The sequence below is a fragment of the Salmo trutta genome, chromosome 6, assembly GCF_901001165.1.
Source record: "Salmo trutta chromosome 6, fSalTru1.1, whole genome shotgun sequence".
In the NCBI taxonomy this organism is placed as follows: Eukaryota; Metazoa; Chordata; class Actinopteri; order Salmoniformes; family Salmonidae; genus Salmo; species Salmo trutta.
In genome coordinates this window covers 9,152,858-9,178,878 of record NC_042962.1, presented here as the reverse complement: position 1 = coordinate 9,178,878, position 26,021 = coordinate 9,152,858, and the positions used below count along the sequence as shown (strand labels likewise).

Genomic DNA, 26,021 nt, shown 5'->3' with positions numbered 1-26,021 from the left:
TTCTCTGACAGACAGACCCTTCTCTTCTCTGACAGACCCTTCTCTTCTCTGACAGACACACCCTTCTCTTCTCTTCTCTAGGAGAGAGTGATAGTGACACAGCATATTTCATCCATTAAAACATGTCTCCTCCACAGAGTGTAAAATCACCAAGCCCTACTGTAGGATCCTAATGGATTCTCTCAATAACACATCTCTACCATTCATCGCTGGGCTGGCACAAGGTGTTTTATTAGCTGAGCAGGTAGTTTGAAAGAAGCAGAGAGGGAGAGAGGAACAAGGAAAGTAAGAGGGAGGGAGATAAGGAGAGAGAGATGGAGGAGGGGCCAGGGGAAAACGACTGCCCCTTCTCATTAAAGCCACAATTGCAGGCATTGTTTTCAGAAAAACAGGGCCCCCCATTACGGAAAATGGGAAAATGGCACTCTTCGCGAAAAACATATACTTTTTTCGAAGACAATCATGATTCAAAAAGTACATTGCCTTCGGAAAGTATTCAGACCCCTTGACTTTTTCCACATTTTGTTACGTTACATCATTACTCTAACGTTGATTAAATAAAAACAATTCCTCAGCATTGTACACACAATACCCCATAATGACATCACAATACCCCATAATGACATCACAATACCCCATAATGACATCACAATAACCCATAATGACAAACAAAAACAGGTTTTTAGACATTTTTGCAACTGGATTACAATTGAAAAACTGAAATTTACATACGTATTCAGACCCTTTACTCAGTACTTTGTTGAAGCACCTTTGGCAGCGATTATAGCCTTGAGTCTTCTTGGGTATGACGCTACAAGCTTGGCACACCTGTATTTGGGGAGTTTCTCCCATTCTTCTCTGCAGATCCTATCAAGCTCTGTCAGGTTGGATGGGGAGTGTCGCTGCACAGATATTTTCAGGTCTCTCCAGAGATCTTCGATCAGGTTCAAGTCCGGGCTCTGGCTGGGACACCCAAGGACATTCAGAGACTTGTCCCAAAGCCACTCCTGCGTTGTCCTGCGATGCGTTGTCTGTGTGTTTAGGGTTGTTGTCCTGTTGGAAGGTGAACCTTCGCCCCAGTCTGAGGTCCTGAGCGCTCTGGAGCAGGTTCTCATCAAGGATTTCCCTGTACTTTGCTCCGTTCATTTTTACCTCGATCCTCACTAGTCTCCCAGTACCTGCCAATGAAAAACATCCCCACAGTATGATGCTGCCACCACCATGCTTCACCCTAAGAATGGTGTTAGTTTTCCTCCAGACGTGACAGCTTGGCATTCAGGCCAAAGAGTTCCATCTTGGTTTCATCAGACCAGAGAATCTTGTTTCTCCTGGTCTGAGAGTCCTTTAGGTGCCTTTTGGCAAACTCAAAGCAGGCTGTCACATGCTTTGACTGAGGAGTGGCTTACGTCTGGCCACTCTGCCATAAAGGCCTGATTGGTGGAGTGCCGGAGAGATGGTTGTCCTTCTGGAAGGTCCTCCCATCTCCACAGAGGAATTCTGGAGCTCTGTCAGAGTCACCATCGGGTTCTTGGTCATTTCCCTGACCAAGGGCCTTTTCCCCCGATTGTTCAGTTTGGCTGGGCGGACAGCTCTAGGAAGAGTCTTGGTGGTTCCAAACTTCTTCCATTTAAGAATGATGGAGGCCACTGTGTTCTTGGGGACCTTCAATGCTGCAGAAATATTTGGTCCCCTTCCCCAGATCTGTGCTTCGACACAATACTGTCTCGGAGCTCTACGGACAATTCCTTCGAACTTATGACTTGGTTTTTGCTCTGACATGCACTGTCAACTGTGGGACCTTATATAGACAGGTGTGTGCATTTCCAAATAATGTCCAATTAACTGAATTTATCACAAGTGACTCCAATCAAGTTGTAGAAACATCTCAAGGATGATCAATGGAAACAGGATGCACCTGAGCTCAATTTCGTGTCTCATAGCAAAGGGTCTGAATACTTATGTAAACAAGCTATTTCTGTTTTTTTATTTCTAATAAATTTGAAAACATTTCTAAAAACCTGTTTTCACTTTGTCATTATGGGGTATTGTGTGTAGCTTGATGAACATTTTAATTTTTTAGAATAATACTGTAGTGTAAAACAATGTGGAAAAAGTGAATTGTTCTGAATACTTTCAGAACGCACTTGTGTGCCTCCATGAGACAGCATTCAAGTAGGAATACATGGTGTCACGTAATTGATGGCTTTGTCCATTCATATATACAGTCATTGGGGGGGGACAGGGAAAGTCGCAGTCTGGAGAGCCCTTGAACAATTGATAAATCTACACAATATATTTTTTTACAGTAAAAACAGATTATCGATCACTATGGAAACTTGAATTGTTTACCCCTCTCCTTTTTTTTTACACTTTCACTTAATTTCTTTTACGGTCAAATTGGTCTCCGATCTCAATACACAAAATCTCTCTCTCTCTCTAAATCTCTCTCTATTCAAATCAATTTAAGGGACTTTAATGGTTTGGGAAACATATGTTTACAGTGAAATGAAATAGATAATAAACAAAAGTGAAATAAACAATAAAAAATGTAAGGAAAACATTACACAAATGTTCCATGATAAATATTATGTCTACATGCAGTGTTATAACGATGTGCAAATAGTTAAAGTACAAAAGGGGAAATAAATAAACATAAATATGGGTTGTATTTACAATGGTGTTTGTTCTTCACTGGTTACCCTTTTCTTGTGGCAACAGGTCACAAATCTTGCTGCTGTAATGGCACACTGTGGTATTTCACCCAGTAGATATGGGAGTTTATCAAAATTGGGTTTGTTTTCGAATTCTTTGTGGCTCTGTGTAATCTGAGGGAAATATGTGTCTCTAATATGGTCAGACATTGGGCAGGAGGTTAGGAATTGCAGCTCAGTTTCCACCTCATTTTGTGAGCAGTGTGCACATAGTCTGTCTTCTCTTGAGAACCAGGTCTGCCTATGGTGGCCTTTCTCAAAAACAAGGCCATGCTCCTTGAGTCTGTACATAGTCAAATTATTCCTTAATTTTGGGTCAGTCACAGTGGTCAGGTATTCTGCCACTGTGTAATCTCTGTTTAGGGCCAAAGAGCATTCTAATTTGCTCAGTTTTTTTGTTAATTCTTTCCAATGTGTGAAGTAATTATATTTTTTGTTTTCTCATGATTTGGTCTAATTGTTTTTTCTGTCCTGGGGCTCTGTGGGGTCTGTATGTGTTTGTGAACAGAGCCCCAGGACCAGCTTTCTTAGGAGACTCTTCTCCAGGTTCATCTTTCTGTAGGTGATGGCTTTGTTATGGAAGGTTTGGGAATCGCTTCCCTGCAGGTGGTTGTAGAATTGAACAGCTCTTTTCTGGAATTCGGTAATTAGCAGATATCGGCCTAATTCTGCTCTGCATGAATCATTTGGTGTTTTACGTTGTACACGGAGGATATTTTTGCAGAATTCAGCGTGCAGAGTCTCATTTTTGGATATTGTCCCATTTTGTGAATTCTTGGTTGGTGTGTGGATCCCAGACCTCACAACCATCAAGAGCAATGGGTTCTATAACTGATTCAAGTATTCTTAGCCAGATCCTAATTGGTATGTCAAATGTTATGTTCCTTTTGATGGCATAGAAGGCCCTTCTTACCTTGTCTCTCAGATCGTTCACAGCTGTGTGGAAGTTACCTGTGGCGCTGATGTTTAGGCCGAGGTATGTATAGTTTTTTGTGTGCTCTATGGCAACGATGTCACGATGGAATTTGTTTTTGTGGTCCTGGCAACTTGACTTTTTTTGGAACACCATTATTTTTGTCTTACTGAGATTTACTGTCACGGCCCAAGTCTGCCAGAATCTGTGCAGAAGATCTAGGTGCTACTGCAGGCCCTCCTTGGTTTGGGACAGAAGCACCAGATAATCAGCAAACAGTACATATTTGACTTCAGATTCCAGTAGAGTGAGGCCGGGTGCTGCAGAATGTTCTCGTGCCCTCCCCAATTCGATGATATATATTATGTTGAATAGGGTGGGGCTTAAGCTGCATCCCTGTTTCACCGCACCCCCTTGTGGAAAGAAATGTTTGTGTTTATTGTAACCACACACTTGTTATTTGTGTACATGGATTTTATAATGTTGTATGTTTTCCCCCAACACCACTTTCCATCCATTTTTATAGCAGATCGTCATTCCAAATTGAGTCAAGAGCATTTTAGAAAATCAACAAAGCATGTAAAGACTTTGCCTTTGTTTATATTTGTCAATTTGACATTTGCTCAGTACATTGGTGCTCAGTACATTTACTATGGAAATGTACGAGTCTGCTGGAAATGATAACGTAGAGGATTTTCCCAAGGTTGCTGTTGACAAATATCCCACAGTAGTTATTGGGGTCAAATTTGTCTCCACTTTTGTGGATTGGGGTGATCAGTCCTTAGTTCCAAATATTGGGGACTATGACAGAGCTAAGGAAATTGTTAAAGAGTTTAAGTTTAGCCAATTGGAATTTGTGGTCTGTATATTTTATCATTTCATTGAGGATACCATCAACACCATAGGCCTTTTTGGGTTGGAGGGTTTGTATTTTGTCCTGTAGCTCATTCAAGGTAATTGGAGAATCCAATGGGTTCTGCTAGTCTTTAATAGTTGATTCTAAGATTTGTATTTGATCATGTATATGCTTTTGCTGTTTGTTCTTTGTGATAGAGGCAAATAGATTGGAGAAGTGGTTTATCCATCTCCATTTTGAATAAATGATTCTTCGTGTTGTTGTTTGTTTAGTGTTTTCCCATTTTCCCAGAAGTGGTTTGAGTCTATGGATTCTTCAATTATATTGAGCTGATTTCTGACGTGCTGTTCCTTCTTTTTCCGTAGTGTATTTCTGTAATGTTTTAGTGATTCATCATAGTGAAGGCGTAGACTCAGGTTTTCTGTGTCTATGTTTTTGGTTGGATAGGTTTCTCAATTTATTTCTTAGGGTTTTGCATTCTTCATCAAACCATTTGCCAATGTTGTTAATTTTCTTCGGTTTTCTGCTTGTAATTTTTAGATTTGATAGGGAAGCTGAAAGGTCAAATATACTGTTTAGATTTTCTACTGCCGATTTTACCCTATTACAGTTGAACGTTTTGTCCAGGAAGTTGTCTAAAAGGGATTGAATTTGTTTTTGCCTAATTGTTTTTTTGGTAGGTTTCCACAATAGATTCCTTCCATCCATAGCATTTCTTAATTTCTTTCAGTTCCTTTGGCTTTGATGGCTCATGACTGAGTATTGCTCTGTTCAAGTAGACTGTGATTTTGCTGTGATCTGATAGGGGTGTCAGACTGTGAATGCTCTGAGAGACTCTGGGTTGTGGTCAGTAATAAAGTAGTCTACAGTACAACTGCCAAGAGATGAGCTATAGGTGTACCTACCATAGTAGTCCCCTTGAAGCCTTCGATTGACTATGAACATTCCCAGTGTGCGACAGAGCTGCAGGAGTTGTGACCTGTTTTTGTCGGTTATGTTGTCATATGGGGGAGGGAATGATGTCCCCTCCAGGTAGATTCTGGCATTTAGGTCGCCACAGACTAGTACATGTCCCTGGGCCCCCCTCCAGGATGGAGAAGCTGTCTTCATTAAAGTATGGGGATTCTAATTGGGGGATATAGGTAGCACACAGGAGGACATTTTTCTCTGTTAAGATAATTTCCTTTTGAATTTCTAGCCAAATGTAAAATGTTCCTGTTTTGATTAATTTAATAGAGTGAGTTAGGTCTGCTCTATACAAAATTAGCATACCCCCTGAGTCCCTTCCCTGTTTTACACCTGGTAGTTTGGTGGATGGGACTACCAGCTCTCTGTAACCTAGAGGGCAACCAGTGGGTCCATCTCCTCTATACCATGTTTCTTGTAGAATGACAATGTCTGTATTTCCGATTTCTTTGATGAAGTCCAGGTTCCTGCTCTTTAGGCCAAAGGCAGATAACCTCAGGCCTAGGATATTCCAGGATGAGATAGTGAAAGTATTGTGTTCCATAAAGTGTCCAATGTTGTTAGTCGTGTGTTTTGGCCTCAGGCCAGTAAGTGTGAGCAGAGCCTGCTGAGTATCTGGTACATGCCATTGGCCTGGGCTAGTGTAAGAGTGGGGGTTGGGCCTGTTTGCCTGCTCACGGCCTGGGCGTATGTGTGACTTCCATGTTGAGGTCCCACCGGTCTGGGACAGTGTATTGCTGGTCTGGGCGGGGTGTCTATTGATCTGTTGCTCCTGTGTGAAGTGTTGGGGCTGAGTTTGAGGGCGTTGTCCTTTAGGGTCCGGGCGAAGGTGGGCACTGCTGCCTTGTATAGGTGGACCTGGTTATAGAGGCTGTTCAAGTCCAGGGTGGAATGGTGGGCCAGGAAAACATTTGGTTTTGAGGCGAGGTCCAGGGAAATACTTTTACCCGCTGTAAGGTAGCAGGGTGGAAGTCTTTTCAGGGTAGCAAGGTGGAGATAACCACTTGTGTGTTGGGGAAAGTAGAATAATCTTTTTCAATCACTCCTTTGAGTGCTGTGGCCACCCGTTCCTGCTGTAATCTCAGGTCGTTTGTGCCTGTGTGTATTATTATGTGGCTGGGTGAACCTAGTTGGTCCTCAGACTGAAGGTCTAGGGAAAACTGGCTGTTTGGACACCAGAGTTTAGACACACTGTTTGAGAAAAAGTTAATTTTCTTGTATATATTTCCCATTTGAGTCCATATGGAGTGCAATCTGTGGCTTGTGTATGTCCTCAGTGGGTGTGGGGGGGGGGGTCGTCAGGAGGGCTATCAGGGTGGCTGAGGGGGGATGCTGAGAGGGGGGGATATTCTGGGCTTGGGGTTCTTCATTTGTCTGTTCTGCTGTGATGTCGACAGTATGGTCAGGGTCTGGTGTGGACTGTTCTGCTGTGGTGTCGAGACTTTTGTCGGGAGCTGAGGTGGGCTGTTCTGCTGGCTTCTCTGTGGGGGTGGCCACCTCTCTAATGAGTTGTTCTCTGTGACATGTCATCCCCCTCAACCTCTCCTCCAGCAGTCTGATCCTCTCCTCTAGCGCTCTGTTCTGCTCCTGCTCTTTCTCCTGTTGATGTTGTCGCACTACAGTCCAGAGTGCAGATATGCCTCTCTCCACCTCCAGCTCTCCGGGTCTGGTTGAGGTGGTGTTGTTGAGCTGATGGATTTTGTTGTGCTGACGAGTGTGTTTACCTTCTGTTCCAGCTCCACCTGCCTTACCTCCAGCTGGGTGTATTTATCCTTCATTTCAACGAGGGGGTAGTACTCTGTGCTGGGAGGTTGCCTTTCCACTGGGGTCGTCTGTGGGGTTATATAATGAAGAGGTCTGGTCTGACCCGCTCGGGGTGGGGGTATCTTTCTCAAGAGAGAGCTTATCCTGCTGAGCTCTCTTTTTGATTATGTGAAAGTCCAACTGAAACTGTTTGGGGTTGCCCTGTACCATTACTGTTCGAGATTTGTACACGTTCATATTTCCTGACTCAGAGTCCTCGTTGTCTAGTATCCTGAGTTTCTTCCCATCGGTAACACACCCCCCCCCCCCCTTAACAAAGGGGTAGTGTGCTAACATAGCACTGTGTTATGCCAGGGGATGGTCTGTGTGGAATTTATTTTATTTAACCTTTATTTAACTAGGCAAGTCAGTTAAGAACAAATTCTTATTTTACAATGAAGGCCCAGGAACAGTGGGTTAACTGCCTTGTTCAGGAGCAGAACCACAGACCTTCATCCCATCAGCTCGGGGATTCGATCCAGCAACCTTTCGGAAGATAAAGTTGCTTATGTTCCCATTTTTATAACAGTCAGCAAAAAGTGTCTCTTGATTTTCCATAAGGAGCTTCATTTTGTACTCTTTTCATGCCTTAACATGTTTTACATAGAGATTGTACTGTATTTTAATTACCTCTGAACAGCGGGAGGCGGCTTCAAAGCCCTCTGCATTTGGTTGAGGTAGACTGTGTGACTCTCCTGCCATTGTTGGGCTCAAGGGCTTCGACACCTCTCACGTCAGTGCTAATTGAAGCACTGTGATGTCCCAGGTAGAACAAGAGAAGCTAGAACCCCATATAAAGAATGGCCAAGTTAATTGAAATGCTTAATTATGTGGGCTCCCGTGTGGTGCAGCGGTCTAAGGCACTGCATCTCAGTGCTAGAGGCGTCACTGCAGACACCCTGGTTCCAATCCAGGCTGTATCACAAGGATTGGGAGTCCCATAGGGCGGAGCACAATTGGCCCAGATGTCGTCCAGGTTTGGGTTTGGCCGGTGTAGGCCGTCATTGCAAATAATAATTTGTTCTTAACTGACTTGCCTAGTAAAGGTTAAAATACAAAATACCCAGTAACAAAGTACCCAGACGCTAAGGAATCTGTCTGAAGTTATTCTCATAGTATTATTGACTTTGTTGTAAAGTTTCAGGTAAAAAAGTTTTATTTCAAACAACCTGCACTCTTCCATATTCTCTCCTTCTCACCTCCCTCTCTCCTACTCACCTCCCTCTCTCCTTTCACTCTCTTCTTCTCCCTTCTTCTTTCCCCCTTCTAAATCTCATTTTTTCAGAGGGCATTGCAGGTTGCTTAGAAACCTTCTCAACATCTTGTTGGGGGTGATTATTCCAGACCAAAGCAGCAGAGCTGGAGCTTTACAAGGAGGGCAGCCTCCCTCGTCTGTGTGGAGCCCAGATAGTGGCTCAGAAACATTCCTCTCTCTCTCTTAATTGACTGTCAGACTGAAGTCAGACTGAAGCCATTATGAGGAAAGAAGAGTCATATTTCCCATGCTTCACATTACAATGTGTGACTGGCTAATGGATGAAGGACTCAAGACTTCTGTTACACTCACACCAGCAGGGGGATTGTTTCTGGATAATTGGTGTGAATTTATGGCCTGTGTGAATGTGAGTGTGGCTATCTGTATGTGTATGTGGCTATGTGTGCGAGGATGTGGCTGTGTGTGTATGTGTGTACGTGGCTGTGTGTGTGTGTGTGTGTAGCTGTGTGTGCTTGTTTGTACATGTGTATGAATGCGCGAGTGTGTCCCGTACCTTTCCTCTCTGTTCTGCCCCACACACACTCGTCCTCCGTGGCGCGGGGTGGGGTTGCTGCAGGACCTCTGTCGGACCTGGAAGCCAATGCCACAGCTGGTGCTACAGGGGACCCACAGAGTCCAGGGGCTCCACACACCATTCCTATGGAGACACCACAGAACACAAGGTTACACACGCACAGAGTGAGAGGTGTAGATAAAGATAGAACACTTGCTATTCAGTAAATGTTTCTGCTATCCAATAAAATATACACTGCATTTCATGTATTATCCTGAACACGAACTGTAAGCTTTCAGTGTCTGTGTGAGCAGAGAGCAGATGGAATGACTGACATATACCAATGGACGGACGGACGGACGGACGGACGGACGGACGGACTGACTGACTGACTGACTGACTGACTGACTGACTGACTGACTGACTGACTGACTGACTGACTGACTGACTGACTGACTGACTGACTGACTGACGGACTGACGGACGGACTGGACGGACGGACGGACGGACGGACGGACGACCGACCGACCGACCGACCGACCGACCGACCGACCGACCAGACAGAACAATAGACAGTTAGTCACACAGACAGACAGATAGACAGACAGACAGAACAATAGACAGTTAGTCACACAGACAGACAGACAGAACAATAGACAGTTAGTCACACAGATAGACAGACAGACAGAACAATAGACAGACAGACAGACAGACAGACAGACAGGCAGACAGAACAATAGACAGTTAGTCACATAGACAGACAGACAGACAGACAGACAGACAGACAGACAGACAGACAGACAGACAGACAGACAGACAGTTAGTCAGACAGTCAGACAGACAGACAGACAGACAGACAGACAGACAGACAGACAGACAGACAGATAGACAGACAGAACAATAGACAGTTAGTCAGTCAGTTAGACAGACAGACAGACAGACAGACAGACAGACAGACAGACAGACAGACAGACAGACAGACAGTTAGTCAGACAGTCAGACAGACAGACAGACAGACAGACAGACAGACAGACAGACAGACAGACAGACAGACAGACAGACAGACAGACTATATACCTGGAGCAGTTGGCGACCTCCACGCTGAGTCCGTGACAGGACTGACCCCCACACTGGGGTGTGGGATTATCACAAGGCCTGGTCCTACACAGGCAGGAACCAGCACTGGCCCCATCAGTATGGCTACAGGCCCCCCAGCCTGTCCATGGCCCAAACCCTCCATCCAACGTCACGTTGCGCACCTGGGGAGATCACAGGAGAGGAGGGAGAAAATACTTCAAACTAGGGTGGATGTCAACAGAAAAGAAAGAAGGACATAGGGACAGAGAGAACGAGAGAGATGAAAATCTAATGCACCATGGGTAATACACAGGGAAGGAGTTGGAATAGGGGGAGAAGGTTGGGGAGGATGGCGGGAATAGTTAGGGAGAGAGATAAATATGCATAATCAGGAAAGATGACTAAAACTGGTATTCATGTGTATTCACAAGGGTAATACATGATAGTGTAATCATTAGAGATATAGAGATATAGAGATATAGATATATAGAGATACAGAGATATAGAGATAGATATATAAAGATAGATAGAGATAGAGATATAGATATATAGAGATACAGAGATATAGAGATAGATATATAAAGATAGATAGAGATAGAGATATAGATATATAGAGATATAGAGATATAGATATATAGAGAAATAGAGATAGAGATATATTGAGATATAGAGACAGAGATAGAGAGATATAGAGATAGAGATATGTAGAGATATAGATATATATATAGACAGAGATATAGAGATATAGATATATGGAGATATAGAGATATGGAGATATAGAGATATAGATATAGAGAGATAGAGATATATAGATATATAGAGATATAGATATATATAGAGAGATATAGAGATATATATAGAAATATATGGAGATATAGAGATATAGAGATAGATATATAGAGATAGAGAGATAGATATATAGAGATAGAGAGATAGATATATAGAGATAGAGAGATAGAGAGATAGAGAGATATAGAAATATGGAGATACGGCGATATAGATATATAGCGATAGAGAGATATAGATATAGAGAGATATAGATATATGGAGATATAGATATATAGAGATAGAGAGAGAGATATAGAGATATAGATATATGGAGATATAGAGATATAGAAATATAGATATATGGAGATATAGAGATATAGAGATATAGAGATAGAGAGAGAGAGATAGAGAGATATAGAGAGATATAGAGAGATAGAGAGATATAGAGATATAGAGAGATAGAGAGATAGAGATATAGAAATAGATATGGAGATATGGAAATCTAGAGATAGAGAAATATATACATATATGGAGATATCCCCCCCAAAAAGATATAGATGTACTATTGTAAAGTGGTTGTTCCACTGGATATCATAAGGTGAATGCACCAATTTGTAAGTCGCTCTGGATAAGAACGTCTGCTAAATGACGTAAATGTAAATGTAGAGATATAGATATATGGAGATATAGAGACAGAGATAGAGAGATATAGAGATAGAGATATATAGAGATATAGATATATATATAGACAGAGATATAGAGATATAGATATATGGAGATATAGAGATATGGAGATATAGAGATATAGATATAGAGAGATAGAGATATATAGATATATAGAGATATATAGAGATATAGATATATATATAGAGATATAGAGATATAGAGATATATATAGAAATATATGGAGATATAGAGATATAGAGATAGATATATAGAGATAGAGAGATAGATATATAGAGATAGAGAGATAGATATATAGAGATAGAGAGATAGAGATAGAGAGATAGAGAGATATAGAAATATGGAGATACGGCGATATAGATATATAGCGATAGAGAGATATAGATATAGAGAGATATAGATATATGGAGATATAGATATATAGAGATAGAGAGAGAGATATAGAGATATAGATATATGGAGATATAGAGATATAGAAATATAGATATATGGAGATATAGAGATAGAGAGATAGAGAGATATAGAGAGATAGAGAGATATAGAGATATAGAGAGATAGAGAGATAGAGATATAGAGATATAGAAATAGATATGGAGATATGGAAATCTAGAGATAGAGAAATATATACATATATGGAGATATCCCCCCCAAAAAGATATAGATGTACTATTGTAAAGTGGTTGTTCCACTGGATATCATAAGGTGAATGCACCAATTTGTAAGTCGCTCTGGATAAGAACGTCTGCTAAATGACGTAAATGTAAATGTAGAGATATAGATATATGGAGATATAGAGACAGAGATAGAGAGATATAGAGATAGAGATATATAGAGATATAGATATATATATAGACAGAGATATAGAGATATAGATATATGGAGATATAGAGATATGGAGATATAGAGATATAGATATAGAGAGATAGAGATATATAGATATATAGAGATATATAGAGATATAGATATATATATAGAGATATAGAGATATAGAGATATATATAGAAATATATGGAGATATAGAGATATAGAGATAGATATATAGAGATAGAGAGATAGATATATAGAGATAGAGAGATAGATATATAGAGATAGAGAGATAGAGATAGAGAGATAGAGAGATATAGAAATATGGAGATACGGCGATATAGATATATAGCGATAGAGAGATATAGATATAGAGAGATATAGATATATGGAGATATAGATATATAGAGATAGAGAGAGAGATATAGAGATATAGATATATGGAGATATAGAGATATAGAAATATAGATATATGGAGATATAGAGATAGAGAGATAGAGAGATATAGAGAGATAGAGAGATATAGAGATATAGAGAGATAGAGAGATAGAGATATAGAGATATAGAAATAGATATGGAGATATGGAAATCTAGAGATAGAGAAATATATACATATATGGAGATATCCCCCCCAAAAAGATATAGATGTACTATTGTAAAGTGGTTGTTCCACTGGATATCATAAGGTGAATGCACCAATTTGTAAGTCGCTCTGGATAAGAACGTCTGCTAAATGACGTAAATGTAAATGTAGAGATATAGATATATGGAGATATGGAGATATAGAGACAGAGATAGAGAGATATAGAGATAGAGATATATAGAGATATAGATATATATATAGACAGAGATATAGAGATATAGATATATGGAGATATAGAGATATGGAGATATAGAGATATAGATATAGAGAGATAGAGATATATAGATATATAGAGATATAGATATATATAGAGAGATATAGAGATATAGAGATATAGAGATATATATAGAAATATATGGAGATATAGAGATATAGAGATAGATATATAGAGATAGAGAGATAGATATATAGAGATAGAGAGATAGATATATAGAGATAGAGAGATAGAGATAGAGAGATAGAGAGATATAGAAATATGGAGATACGGCGATATAGATATATAGCGATAGAGAGATATAGATATAGAGAGATATAGATATATGGAGATATAGATATATAGAGATAGAGAGAGAGATATAGAGATATAGATATATGGAGATATAGAGATATAGAAATATAGATATATGGAGATATAGAGATATAGAGATAGAGAGATAGAGAGATAGAGAGATATAGAGAGATAGAGAGATATAGAGATATAGAGAGATAGAGATATAGAGATATAGAAATAGATATGGAGATATGGAAATCTAGAGATAGAGAAATATATACATATATGGAGATATCCCCCCCAAAAAGATATAGATGTACTATTGTAAAGTGGTTGTTCCACAGGATATCATAAGGTGAATGCACCAATTTGTAAGTCGCTCTGGATAAGAACGTCTGCTAAATGACGTAAATGTAAATGTAGAGATATAGATATATGGAGATATGGAGATATAGAGACATAGATATATGGAGATATGGAAATTATATATATATATATATATATATATATATATATATATATATATATATATATATATAGAGAGAGAGAGAGAGAGAGAGAGGAGAGAGAGAGAGAGAGAGAGAGAGAGAGAGAGAGGAGAGAGAGAGAGAGAGAGAGAGAGAGAGAGAGAGAGAGAGAGAGAGAGAGATATGGAGATATAGACATTTGGTGATATGGAGATACGGAGATATAGAGATATAGAAACTCTGAGATGTATCCAAAGGAGGCAATATATGAATTAAAAGAGAGTATGATTTTTTAAATTATATTTAACAAGGGATCAAACACATAGTTCAGCTTAGTAAAACACAACGGAAATGAATGATGAGAGGGAAAAAAACTATTCACATTCACATACATATTTACTCATATACACACAGGTGAGCATGTCCATTTGTTTAAAACAGAAAACGGTGCATTGTTTTGATAGCAATGTGTTAGCCATACGGGCTAACTATGGAAACCAATGATGTGTGAATCAACACCACAGGTGATATGAGCCAGGTAACAGTTACATCTTTGTGTGAAGAGCATTTGAACAACAAGAAAAGAAAGGCTTGATATGTTACTGCTTTGATGGGAACTGAAATAAAATATGCCCTTCTATTATTGGTAATTGAACATTGAACTCAGTCAACAGTCTAAATGGGAAGACCTTACTATGAGAGAAGCACATTCTAATGAATGGAGAGAGAAGATGCAGAGAGAGAGAACAGAGAGGAAGCGAGAGAGAGAGAACAAAAGAGAGAGGGGGAGGAAGAGAGAGGGAGGAAGAGAGAGGGAGGAAGAGAGAGGGAGGAAGAGAGAAAGAGCAGAGAGAGGAGGGGAGCAGAGAAAGAGAGAGGAAGACAGAGAGAGAGAGCGAGAGAAAGAAAAAAGAGACGGGGAGCAAAGAGAGAGACCAGAGAGTAGAAGAGAGAGTGAGGGGAGGGAGACATAAAGAAGCGTGTAATTTCTGGTAATGAGATGAAAGGCTAGAATAGATGCTAATGAGATGAAAGGCTAGAATAGATGCTAACGAGATGAAAGGCTAGAATAGATGCTAACGAGATGAAAGGCTAGAATAGATGCTAACGAGATGAAAGGCTAGAATAGATGCTAACGAGATGAAAGGCTAGAATAGATGCTAACGAGATGAAAGGCTAGAATAGATGCTAACGAGATGAAAGGCTAGAATAGATGCTAACGAGATGAAAGGCTAGAATAGATGCTAATGAGATGAAAGGCTAGAATAGATGCTAACGAGATGAAAGGCTAGAATAGATGCTAACGAGATGAAAGGCTAGAATAGATGCTAACGAGATGAAAGGCTAGAATAGATGCTAACGAGATGAAAGGCTAGAATAGATGCTAACGAGATGAAAGGCTAGAATAGATGCTAACGAGATGAAAGGCTAGAATAGATGCTAATGAGATGAAAGGCTAGAATAGATGCTAATGAGATGAAAGGCTAGAATAGATGCTAACGAGATGAAAGGCTAGAATAGATGCTAACGAGATGAAAGGCTAGAATAGATGCTAATGAGATGAAAGGCTAGAATAGATGCTAATGAGATGAAAGGCTAGAATAGATGCTAATGAGATGAAAGGCTAGAATAGATGCTAACGAGATGAAAGGCTAGAATAGATGCTAATGAGATGAAAGGCTAGAATAGATGCTAACGAGATGAAAGGCTAGAATAGATGCTAACGAGATGAAAGGCTAGAATAGATGCTAACGAGATGAAAGGCTAGAATAGATGCTAACGAGATGAAAGGCTAGAATAGATGGATGGACAAAATAATTATATTTTGCTGCTGAGGCGAGAGCCAGATAAAGCAATCGTTTGTGGTGGGAAGAAACGTGTTTTGTATATCATATAATCTAGGAAACATCGCAGCAAGAATAATTTATTATTTCACGGTTTCAGTGGAATTGCATCAGCAGACTTCTCTGTTTTCTCTATCATTTCTCAATAGGTAATTGTTTCATTCTTGGGTTTGAAATCAATATGCTGTATAGTGGGAAGGAATGGGATGCCTTCATTCATTCTATTTCAGGTTCAATTTGAAATGTTAAAAACACAATGTGAATAGGATGCTTCCAATCTATTTCAGGTTCAGTTTCATTGCCTAAAAAAGACATTCGGTGAACATCGTGACTAATATTTATTTTTACTTTAGTTCAAACTTGAACAAAAACAAAAACTCAGTTCTTCCCTATTGTTTGTTTCAACAGGGAGTCCGGTCCCAAGCACCAGCTGGTATTGCGAATAGGTTGGTAAAGCTGTCTCCTGTCAACCCACTCACTAAGGTACACATTCCACATAGGAACCAGTTCCTATCCAAACCTTAACCACAAAAACATGTCAAATATAAACTTAGTTCAAATCACAAAAGCCTATTAGAGTAATGTGAATATATCTACAGTATGTGCAGTAACATCACAAAAGCACCATTGACTTCATAGTAATTTTTATCCCCAATATTCCTGTCTTTTCTCTTTTAACAGTTAAACCAATACTTCAGGATTTTATCTACTTCCCCAGAGTCAGATTCATTTGTGGATACCATGTTTACGTCTCTGCGAGCAGTTTGAAGGAAGTTGCTATCTAGCACTTGCGCAATTGGTAACTAGTCTTAGCGCAATGACTGGACGTTTATTGGTATTTGCTAGCATGCTAGTAGATACCCATACACGTCCAGTCATTGCGCTAACGCTAGTTAGCGTTGGCTCACAAAACTACCTCTAACTTCCTTCATACTGGACACAGACATAAAAATGGTATCCAAAAGTGAATCTGACTCTATTGAAGTGGGGAAGTAGGACTGCCAGTGGTCAGTATGTCTATGGAAGTCCTACAACAATAACCAAATGACTCACAGTTTGTCTGGGCAACACAGGAATCCATTGTTACGCTGGCAAACAGGAAGTTATTGTAAAATAGAATTTGTTCTCATTCTCAATTATTTACCTGGATAAATAAAGGTTACATAAGCTGTTGTCTTTGGCAGTCATCAAAAGGAAGGAAGCAGGGCCAGAGAACAGGCAAGGATACCTGTAATAGTGTCTGTGTTTACACTGTCTTTTAGCTGACTATGATGTCATCAGACGGAGACAGCCAGTGCTCTCTGACCAGTAGAGTGTACCACTTAGGTCTGACGATGAACTTCAAAGACACTATGTGAGTAATGGTTTGGTGTGTTTGTGCATGTGAGTGAGTGTGTGTGTGAGTGAGTGCATGCGTGTGTGTGTGTGTGTTTGCTAACAGATACTGTTGAACATGGAACCACATACAAGACTAGGGCAGCACTCAATACTGCCCATGGTCACTGCCTCAGAATGGATGTCTGTCAGGCACACGACAATTACCCTTTCATTTAGCAGTGTCGCAGTGAAATCAATCCCCCCAATTGGGAGGTGGAAGAATGAACGGGCAGACTGCTGAGAATGAGGTAATGATCACGAAGACAGTGGAGATTGATTGAGTAAGCACCCCTATTCATTTCAACAGGAATTGCTGGGGAGAAAATGCATTTCCCAGAGGGTGATTGTGTATGTGTGTGTGTGTGTGTGTGTGTGTTTGGTATAGTGCATTCTGGGTACTCACAGGGCATTTAGTGATGCTCTGTTCCCATTGGCTCATGCTGACGCTCTCCTCCAGGGTGGTACACTTCCTTAACACCAGGTCCCAGCCACAGTAGGGGTCCCTTGCCCCCACACACCCCCTGACAGAGTGGAGAGAGAATAGTTATTGATTGATTGATTAATATATTAAATAATGAGAGAGAAGGAGCGAGAAGGAGGCAGAAGGAGAGAGGAGGAGACAGAAGGAGAGAGAAGGAGAGAGAAAGAGACAGAAGGAGAGAGGAGGAGAGAGGAGGAAACAGAAGGAGAGAGGAGAGAGGAGAGAATGAGACAGAAGGAGAGAGAAGGAGAGAGAAGGAGAGGGGAGACAGAAGGAGAGAGGAGGAGACAAAAGTAGAGAGAAGGAGAGAGAAAGAGACAGAAGGAGAGAGGAGAGAGAAGAGAATGAGACAGAAGGAGCGAGAAGGAGCCAGAAGGAGAGAGGAGAGAGGAGGAGAGAGGAGAGAGCAGGAGACAGAAGGAGAGAGGAGGAGACAGAAGGAGAGAGACGGAGAGAGAAAGAGACAAGGAGAGAGGAGGAGACAGAAGGAGAGAGGAGGAGCCAGAAGTAGAGAGGAGAGAGGAGGAGAGAGGAGAGAGCAGGAGACAGAAGGAGAGAGGAGGAGACAGAAGGAGAGAGAAGGAGAGAGAAAGAGACAAGGAGAGAGGAGGAGACAGAAGGAGCGAGAAGGAGAGAGAAGAGAATGAGACAGAAGGAGAGAGGAGGAGCCAGAAGTAGAGAGAAGGAGAGAGAAGGAGAGAGAAAGAGACAAGGAGAGAGAAAGAGACAGAAGGAGAGAGGAGGAGCCAGAAGTAGAGAGAAGGAGAGAGAAGGAGAGAAGGAGAGAGAAGGAGAGAAGGAGACAGGAGAGAGGAGGAGAGAGGAGGATAGAGGAGGAGACAGAAGGAGAGAGACGGAGAGAGAAAGAGACAAGGAGAGAGGAGGAGACAGAAGGAGAGAGGAGGAGCCAGTAGTAGAGAGAAGGAGAGAGAAGGAGAGAAGGAGAGAGAAGGAGAGAAGGAGACAGGAGAGAGGAGGAGAGAGGAGGATAGAGGAGGAGAGAGGAGGTGAGAGGAGGAGAGAGGAAAGATATAGTACAATGAGACATCATCAATTGTGAAAAGCTTGTTCAAGAGTCATGTTCTGATCAGGAAACTTTATAGGCCAATTATTCAGATTTCTCTCTATGTTAGGCCTTGTTCAGTGAAAATACCTGAAGCATGTATTTGAATGTCTGCATATTTTCTGCTGTAACACAAACTATTTTCACAATACAGATTTGTCATGGGACCAGACAAATAGCAGCTTTTTCAGGTCTGTGTTTGGGAGGTTTAGAGCACCATAAAATACCTGATGTCTCTTTCTGTAATGCGAAAAAGAGAGCAGTGTCAAGGCACACACAACACAGACTGATCTCTGAGACACCAGCTAGACTGATCTCTGATAAACAACACAGACTGATCTCTGAGACACCAGCTAGACTGATCTCTGATAAACAACACAGACTGATCTCTGATAAACAACACAGACTGATCTCTGATACACAACACAGACTGATCTCTGATAAACAACACAGACTGATCTCTGATAAACAACACAGACTGATCTCTGATAAACAACACAGACTGATCTCTGATAAACAACACAGACTGATCTCTGATAAACAACACAGACTGATCTCTGATAAACAACACAGACTGATCTCTGATACACAACACAGACTGATCTCTGATAAACAACACAGACTGATCTCTGATAAACAACACAGACTGATCTCTGATAAACAACACAGACTGATCTCTGATACACAACACAGACTGATCTCTGATAAACAACACAGTCTGATCTCTGATAAACAACACAGACTGGTCTCTGATAAACAACACAGACTGATCTCTGATAAACAACACAGACTGATCTCTGATAAACAACACAGTCATGTATCTCCTACAACCTAAGGTGTTATCATGTATCTCCTACAGCCCCAGGTGTTATCATGTATCTCCTACAGCCCCAGGTGTTATTATGTATCTCCATGTATCTAAACCCCGAGAATAACTTATTTTCTATATTAATGAAACGATTGACTATTGTTTTTCCTAATCTCTTCATTGAAGTTGATAGTCTCCATGCTCCAGTGCCTCTGTCTCTGTAAAGCATTGTAGTGCGTCCCAAATGGCAACCTATTCCATATAGTTTTTGACCAGAGCCCTATCAAAAAGTAGTGAACATAACAGGAAATAGGGTCCCATTTAGGATGCAAGCCTGTCTCTGTGAGTCATGCATGGGTCTACTGTTATCCTTGGCAGTGTGCTCCATATCCAGGTCTGTGCTCTGAACGATCTGCTTTCTCTCTGTCAGATATTCAATACGTCTCACTAACACACTCCCACTACAACAGCCACAGCAGCTGAGTGGACAACAAGGTACAACTACACTTTACATTACATTGGCATCATGCCAAGTCCACTATATAATTGAAGTCATTTGCTTGTAACAACTGTGTAACTACCTGTAATTGTGTAGGAGTAGTGTGTGTGTGTTGGTGTGCGGTTGGGTCTTGCCTGAGACCTGAAGCTAACACGGTTTTGCATCGCCTGTCTGTGTGTGTACTCACTCTCTGGTCTTGTGAAAGTCGCATCTCATCAGTGGTATCTTGATGACTTGGTCCCTGACCCCGACATACAGTTCACTGCTGCTGTGCAGGATCAGGAGGCTTCTGATTGGCTGTCTCCTTCTGGGCGGAAACAACTCAATCTCATCCAATAGACAGCTGCCCATGGACTGGTTCAGAGGAGACAGGACCTTACGTATGGTGCCATAGTCTGGATGGAGAGGAGAGAGTGAGAACATTTCATCATCAGAGAGGAAGAGGAAGAGGAGGTTGAGGTGAAGGAGGTAAACAAAAAAAAGAGATATTATGGATCAATATGGAATAAATCAAGTATTGTTCTTCTTCAAAGGGGAGTGGATGAGGGAGAGGAAGAGTCACCATTGACTCCATCTTTGGCAAAGTAACAACATCCCCAATGAACTGCTTCCAGTATCTTACTCTCTCTGGAAAAGTATCTGAACTGGAGTGTTTTTTCAGACATGGTAAATTCTTGATTTACTGATGATCTCAGCAAACCAATACTGTAATGGAGACTATCTGTATCCCGCAGTGTCTCTCTTCAATTCCATGTATTCCAGACCAGGATAGGAAAATCCCATGTGAGTGCCAGGATAGGAAAATCCCATTGTGATCGCATAAAATACATCATTTGGAGGCAACTCAAGAAAACATCATCAATTATAGACGTATTTCCTGTGGGGACATAACTAGATCTAAAAATGGAACAGTAAGAATTCCTATTCCCAAAACACACAGCTTCAAGATGATAAAATACAAAGGTAGAGGCCTGCCTGTAGTAGAGTTCTTCACAGATGCAGCAATGGGTGTTTTATAGATCTGGAGGGAAACCGATAACTGAGATACTCAGAAATTAATAAGATGGCCTCCCGAGTGGCGCGGTGGTCTAAGGCACTGCATCGTAGTACTAGCTGTGCCACTAGAGATCCTGGTTCAAGTCCAGGCTCTGTCACAGTGGTCTAAGGCACTGCATCGCAGTACTAGCTGTGCCACTAGAGATCCTGGTTTGAGTCCAGGCTCTGTCTCAGTGGTCTAAGGCACTGCATCGCAGTACTAGCTGTGCCACTAGAGATCCTGGTTTGAGTCCAGGCTCTGTCTCAGTGGTCTAAGGCACTGCATCACAGTGCTAACTGTGCCACTAGAGATCCTGGTTCGAATCCAGGCTCTGTCGGAGCTGGCTGCGACCAGGAGACCAATGGGGCAGTGCACAATTGGCCAAGTGTCATCTGGATTAGGGGAGGGTTTGGCCGGAAGGGATGTTCTTGTCCCATCGCGCACTAGTGACTCCTGTGGCGGGCTGGGGGCAGTGCACACTGACATGGTTGCCAGGTGCACAGTGTTTTCTCCGACACATAGTTCCTTCCTTGTTAAGCGGGCATTGTGTCAAGAAGCAGTGTGGCTTTGTTGGGATGTGTTTTGGAGGACGCAAGGCTCTCGACCTTCACCTCTCCTGAGTCTGTGCGGGAGTTGCAGCGATGGGACAAGACTGTAACTACCAATTGGATACCACAAAATTGGGGAGAAAAAGGGGTAAAATAATACGAAATAAAAGAAGTTGATAAGACTTGACTAAAAGCTACAGGCAAATAAATGTGGGCAATACTTTGGTTCCACATGCTACAACAGTATTATAGTTCCCGGCCAGTTCTATTATAGTTCCTGGCTAGTTCCCGGCTAGTTCCTGGTCAGTTCTATTATAGTTCCTGGCTAGTTCCTGGTCAGTTCTATTATAGTTCCTGGCTAGTTCCCGGCCAGTTCTATTATAGTTCCTGGCTAGTTCCTGGTCAGTTCTATTATAGTTCCTGGCTAGTTCCCGGCCAGTTCTATTATAGTTCCTGGCTAGTTCCTGGTCAGTTCTATTATAGTTCCCGGCTAGTTCCTGGTCAGTTCTATTATAGTTCCTGGCTAGTTCCCGGCTAGTTCCTGGTCAGTTCTATTATAGTTCCCGGCTAGTTCATGGTCAGTTCTATTATAGTTCCTGGCTCGTTCCCGGCTAGTTCTATTATAGTTCCTGGTCAGTTCTATTATAGTTCCTGGCTAGTTCCTGGTCAGTTCTATTATAGTTCCTGGCTAGTTCCTGGTCAGTTCTATTATAGTTCCTGGCTAGTTCCCGGCTAGTTCCTGGTCAGTTCTATTATAGTTCCTGGTCAGTTCTATTATAGTTCCTGGCTAGTTCCTGGCTAGTTCCTGGTCAGTTCTATTATAGTTCCTGGCTAGTTCCCGGCTAGTTCCTGGTCAGTTCTATTATAGTTCCTGGTCAGTTCTATTATAGTTCCTGGCTAGTTCCTGGTCAGTTCTATTATAGTTCCTGGCTAGTTCCTGGTCAGTTCTATTATAGTTCATGGCTAGTTCATGGCTAGTTCATGGCTAGTTCATGGCTAAAATTAAAGAGGCTTTGTGTGGTTCACAATGTCAAAAGGTTGGAAAAACACTGTACTACACTCACCCTGATATCATAGTGACCAGGCTGAATACACTACCTAGCAGTTTGGCCTCCTAGTAAAACTACCAGAGAATTGCCCCAATCAGTGCAGTGCACTATATCGTTAATAGATGATTAGCTATGTGTGCTAGCCGTTGCAAATGGCCCTGGCACTGGTTCAGATGTTTTCATTAGCGTCTGGTTAGCATCCAGAAACTCCTCTGCTCCGTGAACTGACCGCTCTCATGCTAAAGCCACTTTGATCACACAGACACACTCCCGCATGTATAAACACAAATCCACACAAACGCATGCACACAGGCACACACACAGGCACACAGGCACACACACACACACACACACACACACACACACACACACACACACACACACACACACACACACACACACACACACACACACACACACACACACACACACACACACACACACACACACACACACAAACAGATGAGTCAGACAGAAAGTCCACAAGGCTAGTGATGCAGAAAAGGTGGAAAGGGGGATCTAGAAATAACAAAGATACAGAATGAGAGAGCATGGCTGTATGAGACAGAACATGGCAGTATGAGACAGAGCATGGCAGTATGAGACAGAACATGGCAGTATGAGACAGAGCATGGCAGTATGAGACAGAACATGGCAGTATGAGAAAGAGCATGGCAGTATGAGACAGAGCATGGCTGCAAGAGACAGAGCATGGCTGTATGAGACAGAGCATGGCTGTATGACACAGAGCATGGCAGTATGAGACAGAGCATGGCTGTATGAGAAAGAGCATGGCAGTATGAGACAGAGCATGGCAGTATGAGACAGAGCATGGCAGTATGAGACAGAGCATGGCAGTATGAGACAGAGCATGGCTGCATGAGACAGAGCATGGCAGTATGAGACAGAGCATGGCTGTATGAGACAGAGCATGGCAGTATGAGACAGAGCATGGCAGTATGAGACAGAGCATGGCAGTATGAGACAGAGCATGGCTGTGTGAGACAGAGCATGGCTGTATGAGACAGAGCATGGCTGTATGAGACAGAGCATGGCAGTATGAGACAGAGCATGGCAGTATGAGACAGAGCATGGCAGTATGAGACAGAGCATGGCTGTATGAGACAGAGCATGGCTGTATGAGACAGAGCATGGTTGTATGAGACAGAGCATGGCTGCATGAGACAGAGCATGGCTGCATGAGACAGAGCATGGCTGTATGAGACAGAGCATGGCTGTATGAGACAGAGCATGGTTGTGTAAACTAGCAGTTTAAACTCTTTAGGGATAGGGGGCAGCATTGGGAAGTTTGGATGAAAAGCGTGCCCAGAGTATACTGCCTGTTACTCAGGCCCAGAAGCTAGAATATGCATATAAGATTTGATTTGGATAGAAAACACTCTAAAGTTTCCAAAACTGTTAAGATAATGTCTGTGAGTATAACAGAACTCATATGGCAGGCAAAAACCTGAGAAAAATCCAACCAGGAAGTGGGAATTCTGAGGTTTGTAGTTTTCAAGTGAATGCCTATCGAATATCCAGTGTCTGTGGGGTCAGATTGCACTTCCTAAGGCTTCCACTAGATGTCAACAGTCTTTAGAAAGTTGTTTCCGGCTTCTATTGTGAAAGTGGAGCGAATAAGACCACTCTAAGCAGGTGGCTCAGCTGAAAGCCATGAGTTGATTATCGAGCGTGGCCGTGAGCGCGAGCTCCGTTCCCTTTCCTTTCTAATGAAAACAGTATTGTCCGGTTGAAACATCATTGAATATTTATGATAAAAACACCCTAAGGATTGTTTAGAAACATTGTTTGACATGTTTCTATGAACTCAAATGGAACTTTTTGGACTTTCCGTCTAGACTTTGTGCCCGCGCTTTGTGCATTTGGATTACTGGACTAAACGCGCGAACAAAAAGGAGATATTTGGACATAAAGATGAACTTTATCAAACAAAACAGGGATTGAGTGGTGTTTACCATCTCTCAGTGAGGGATTGAGTGGTGTTTACCATCTCTCAGTGAGGGATAGAGTGGTGTTTACCATCTCTCTATGAGGGATTGAATGGTGTTTACCATCTCTCTATGAGGGATTGGATGGTGTTTACCATCTCTCAGTGAGGGATAGAGTGGTGTTTACCATCTCTCTATGAGGGATTGAATGGTGTTTACCATCTCTCTATGAGGGATTGAATGGTGTTTACCATCTCTCTATGAGGGATTGAATGGTGTTTACCATCTCTCAGTGAGGGATAGAGTGGTGTTTACCATCTCTCTATGAGGGATTGAATGGTGTTTACCATCTCTCTATGAGGGATTGAATGGTGTTTACCATCTCTCTCTCAGTGAGGGATAGAGTGGTGTTTACCACCTCTCTGTGAGGGATTGAATGGTGTTTAGATTGAATGGTGTTTACCATCTCTCTCTCAGTGAGGGATAGAGTGGTGTTTACCATCTCTCTATGAGGGATTGAATGGTGTTTAGATTGAATGGTGTTTACCATCTCTCTCTCAGTGAGGGATAGAGTGGTGTTTACCATCTCTCTATGAGGGATTGAATGGTGTTTAGATTGAATGGTGTTTACCATCTCTCTCTCTGTGAGGGATTTGTGTGGGTGTGTGCGTAAGTGTGTGTGTGTGGGAGGGTTGAATGTGTGTGATTGTCTGTGCTTCTGTGTGTGTGTGTGCGTGCGTGCATGAGGTTGTGTGTGTGTGTGTGTGTGTGTGTGTGTGTGTGTGTGTGTGTGTGTTTCAATCTATCTGAATCCTAGCCCTTTGATTCTGCTCATGGTAGAGAGGTTGAGAAAGGTGACGGAAGACATCAAATCTTTCATTCTGCTGACAATGGGACAGCAACGAACCGCCATGTGTCTTCCATACACACCGGCACACGTACAAAGAGACTGTTTAACTATCCTTATGGGGACACACCCTAACCACTAACTCTTACCCTAAACTGCACCCTAACCACTAACTCTTACCCTAAACTGCACCCTAACCACTAACTCTTACCCTAAACTGCACCCTAACCACTAACTCTTACCCTAAACTGCACCTTAACCCTAAACTGCACCTTAACCCTAAATCTAATCCTAACCCTAACACTAACCCTAAATCTAATCCTAACCCTAACACTAACCACTAACTCTTACCCTAAACTGCACCTTAACCCTAAACTGCACCTTAACCCTAAACTGCACCTTAACCCTAAGTCTAATCCTAACCCTAACACTAACCCTAAATCTAATCCTAACCCTAACACTAACCACTAACTCTTACCCTAAACTGCACCTTAACCCTAAACTGCACCTTAACCCTAAGTCTAATCCTAACCCTAACACTAACCACTAACTCTTACCCTAAACTGCAC

At 41.9% G+C, this 26,021-nt stretch overlaps 1 protein-coding gene across 4 annotated transcripts in view; it reads right to left on the bottom strand.

Annotated features, from left to right (window-relative positions):
* LOC115195373 (semaphorin-5A-like) overlaps positions 1-26,021 on the bottom strand; it is a 268,434-nt gene that overhangs the window by 84,502 nt on the left and 157,911 nt on the right. For all 4 annotated transcript variants that reach the window (XR_003878683.1, XR_003878682.1, XM_029755169.1 and 1 more), the window contains exons 11-14: positions 20,211-20,418; positions 17,576-17,693; positions 10,096-10,277; positions 9,019-9,162 (exon numbers count right to left, since the gene is read on the bottom strand). Coding sequence is in view for 2 of the 4 variants with exons in the window: in XM_029755169.1 (XP_029611029.1) it covers positions 9,019-9,162; positions 10,096-10,277; positions 17,576-17,693; positions 20,211-20,418 (652 nt within the window). In the remaining 2 variants the exon portion in view is untranslated. The remainder of the gene's footprint in view (positions 1-9,018; positions 9,163-10,095; positions 10,278-17,575; positions 17,694-20,210; positions 20,419-26,021) is intronic.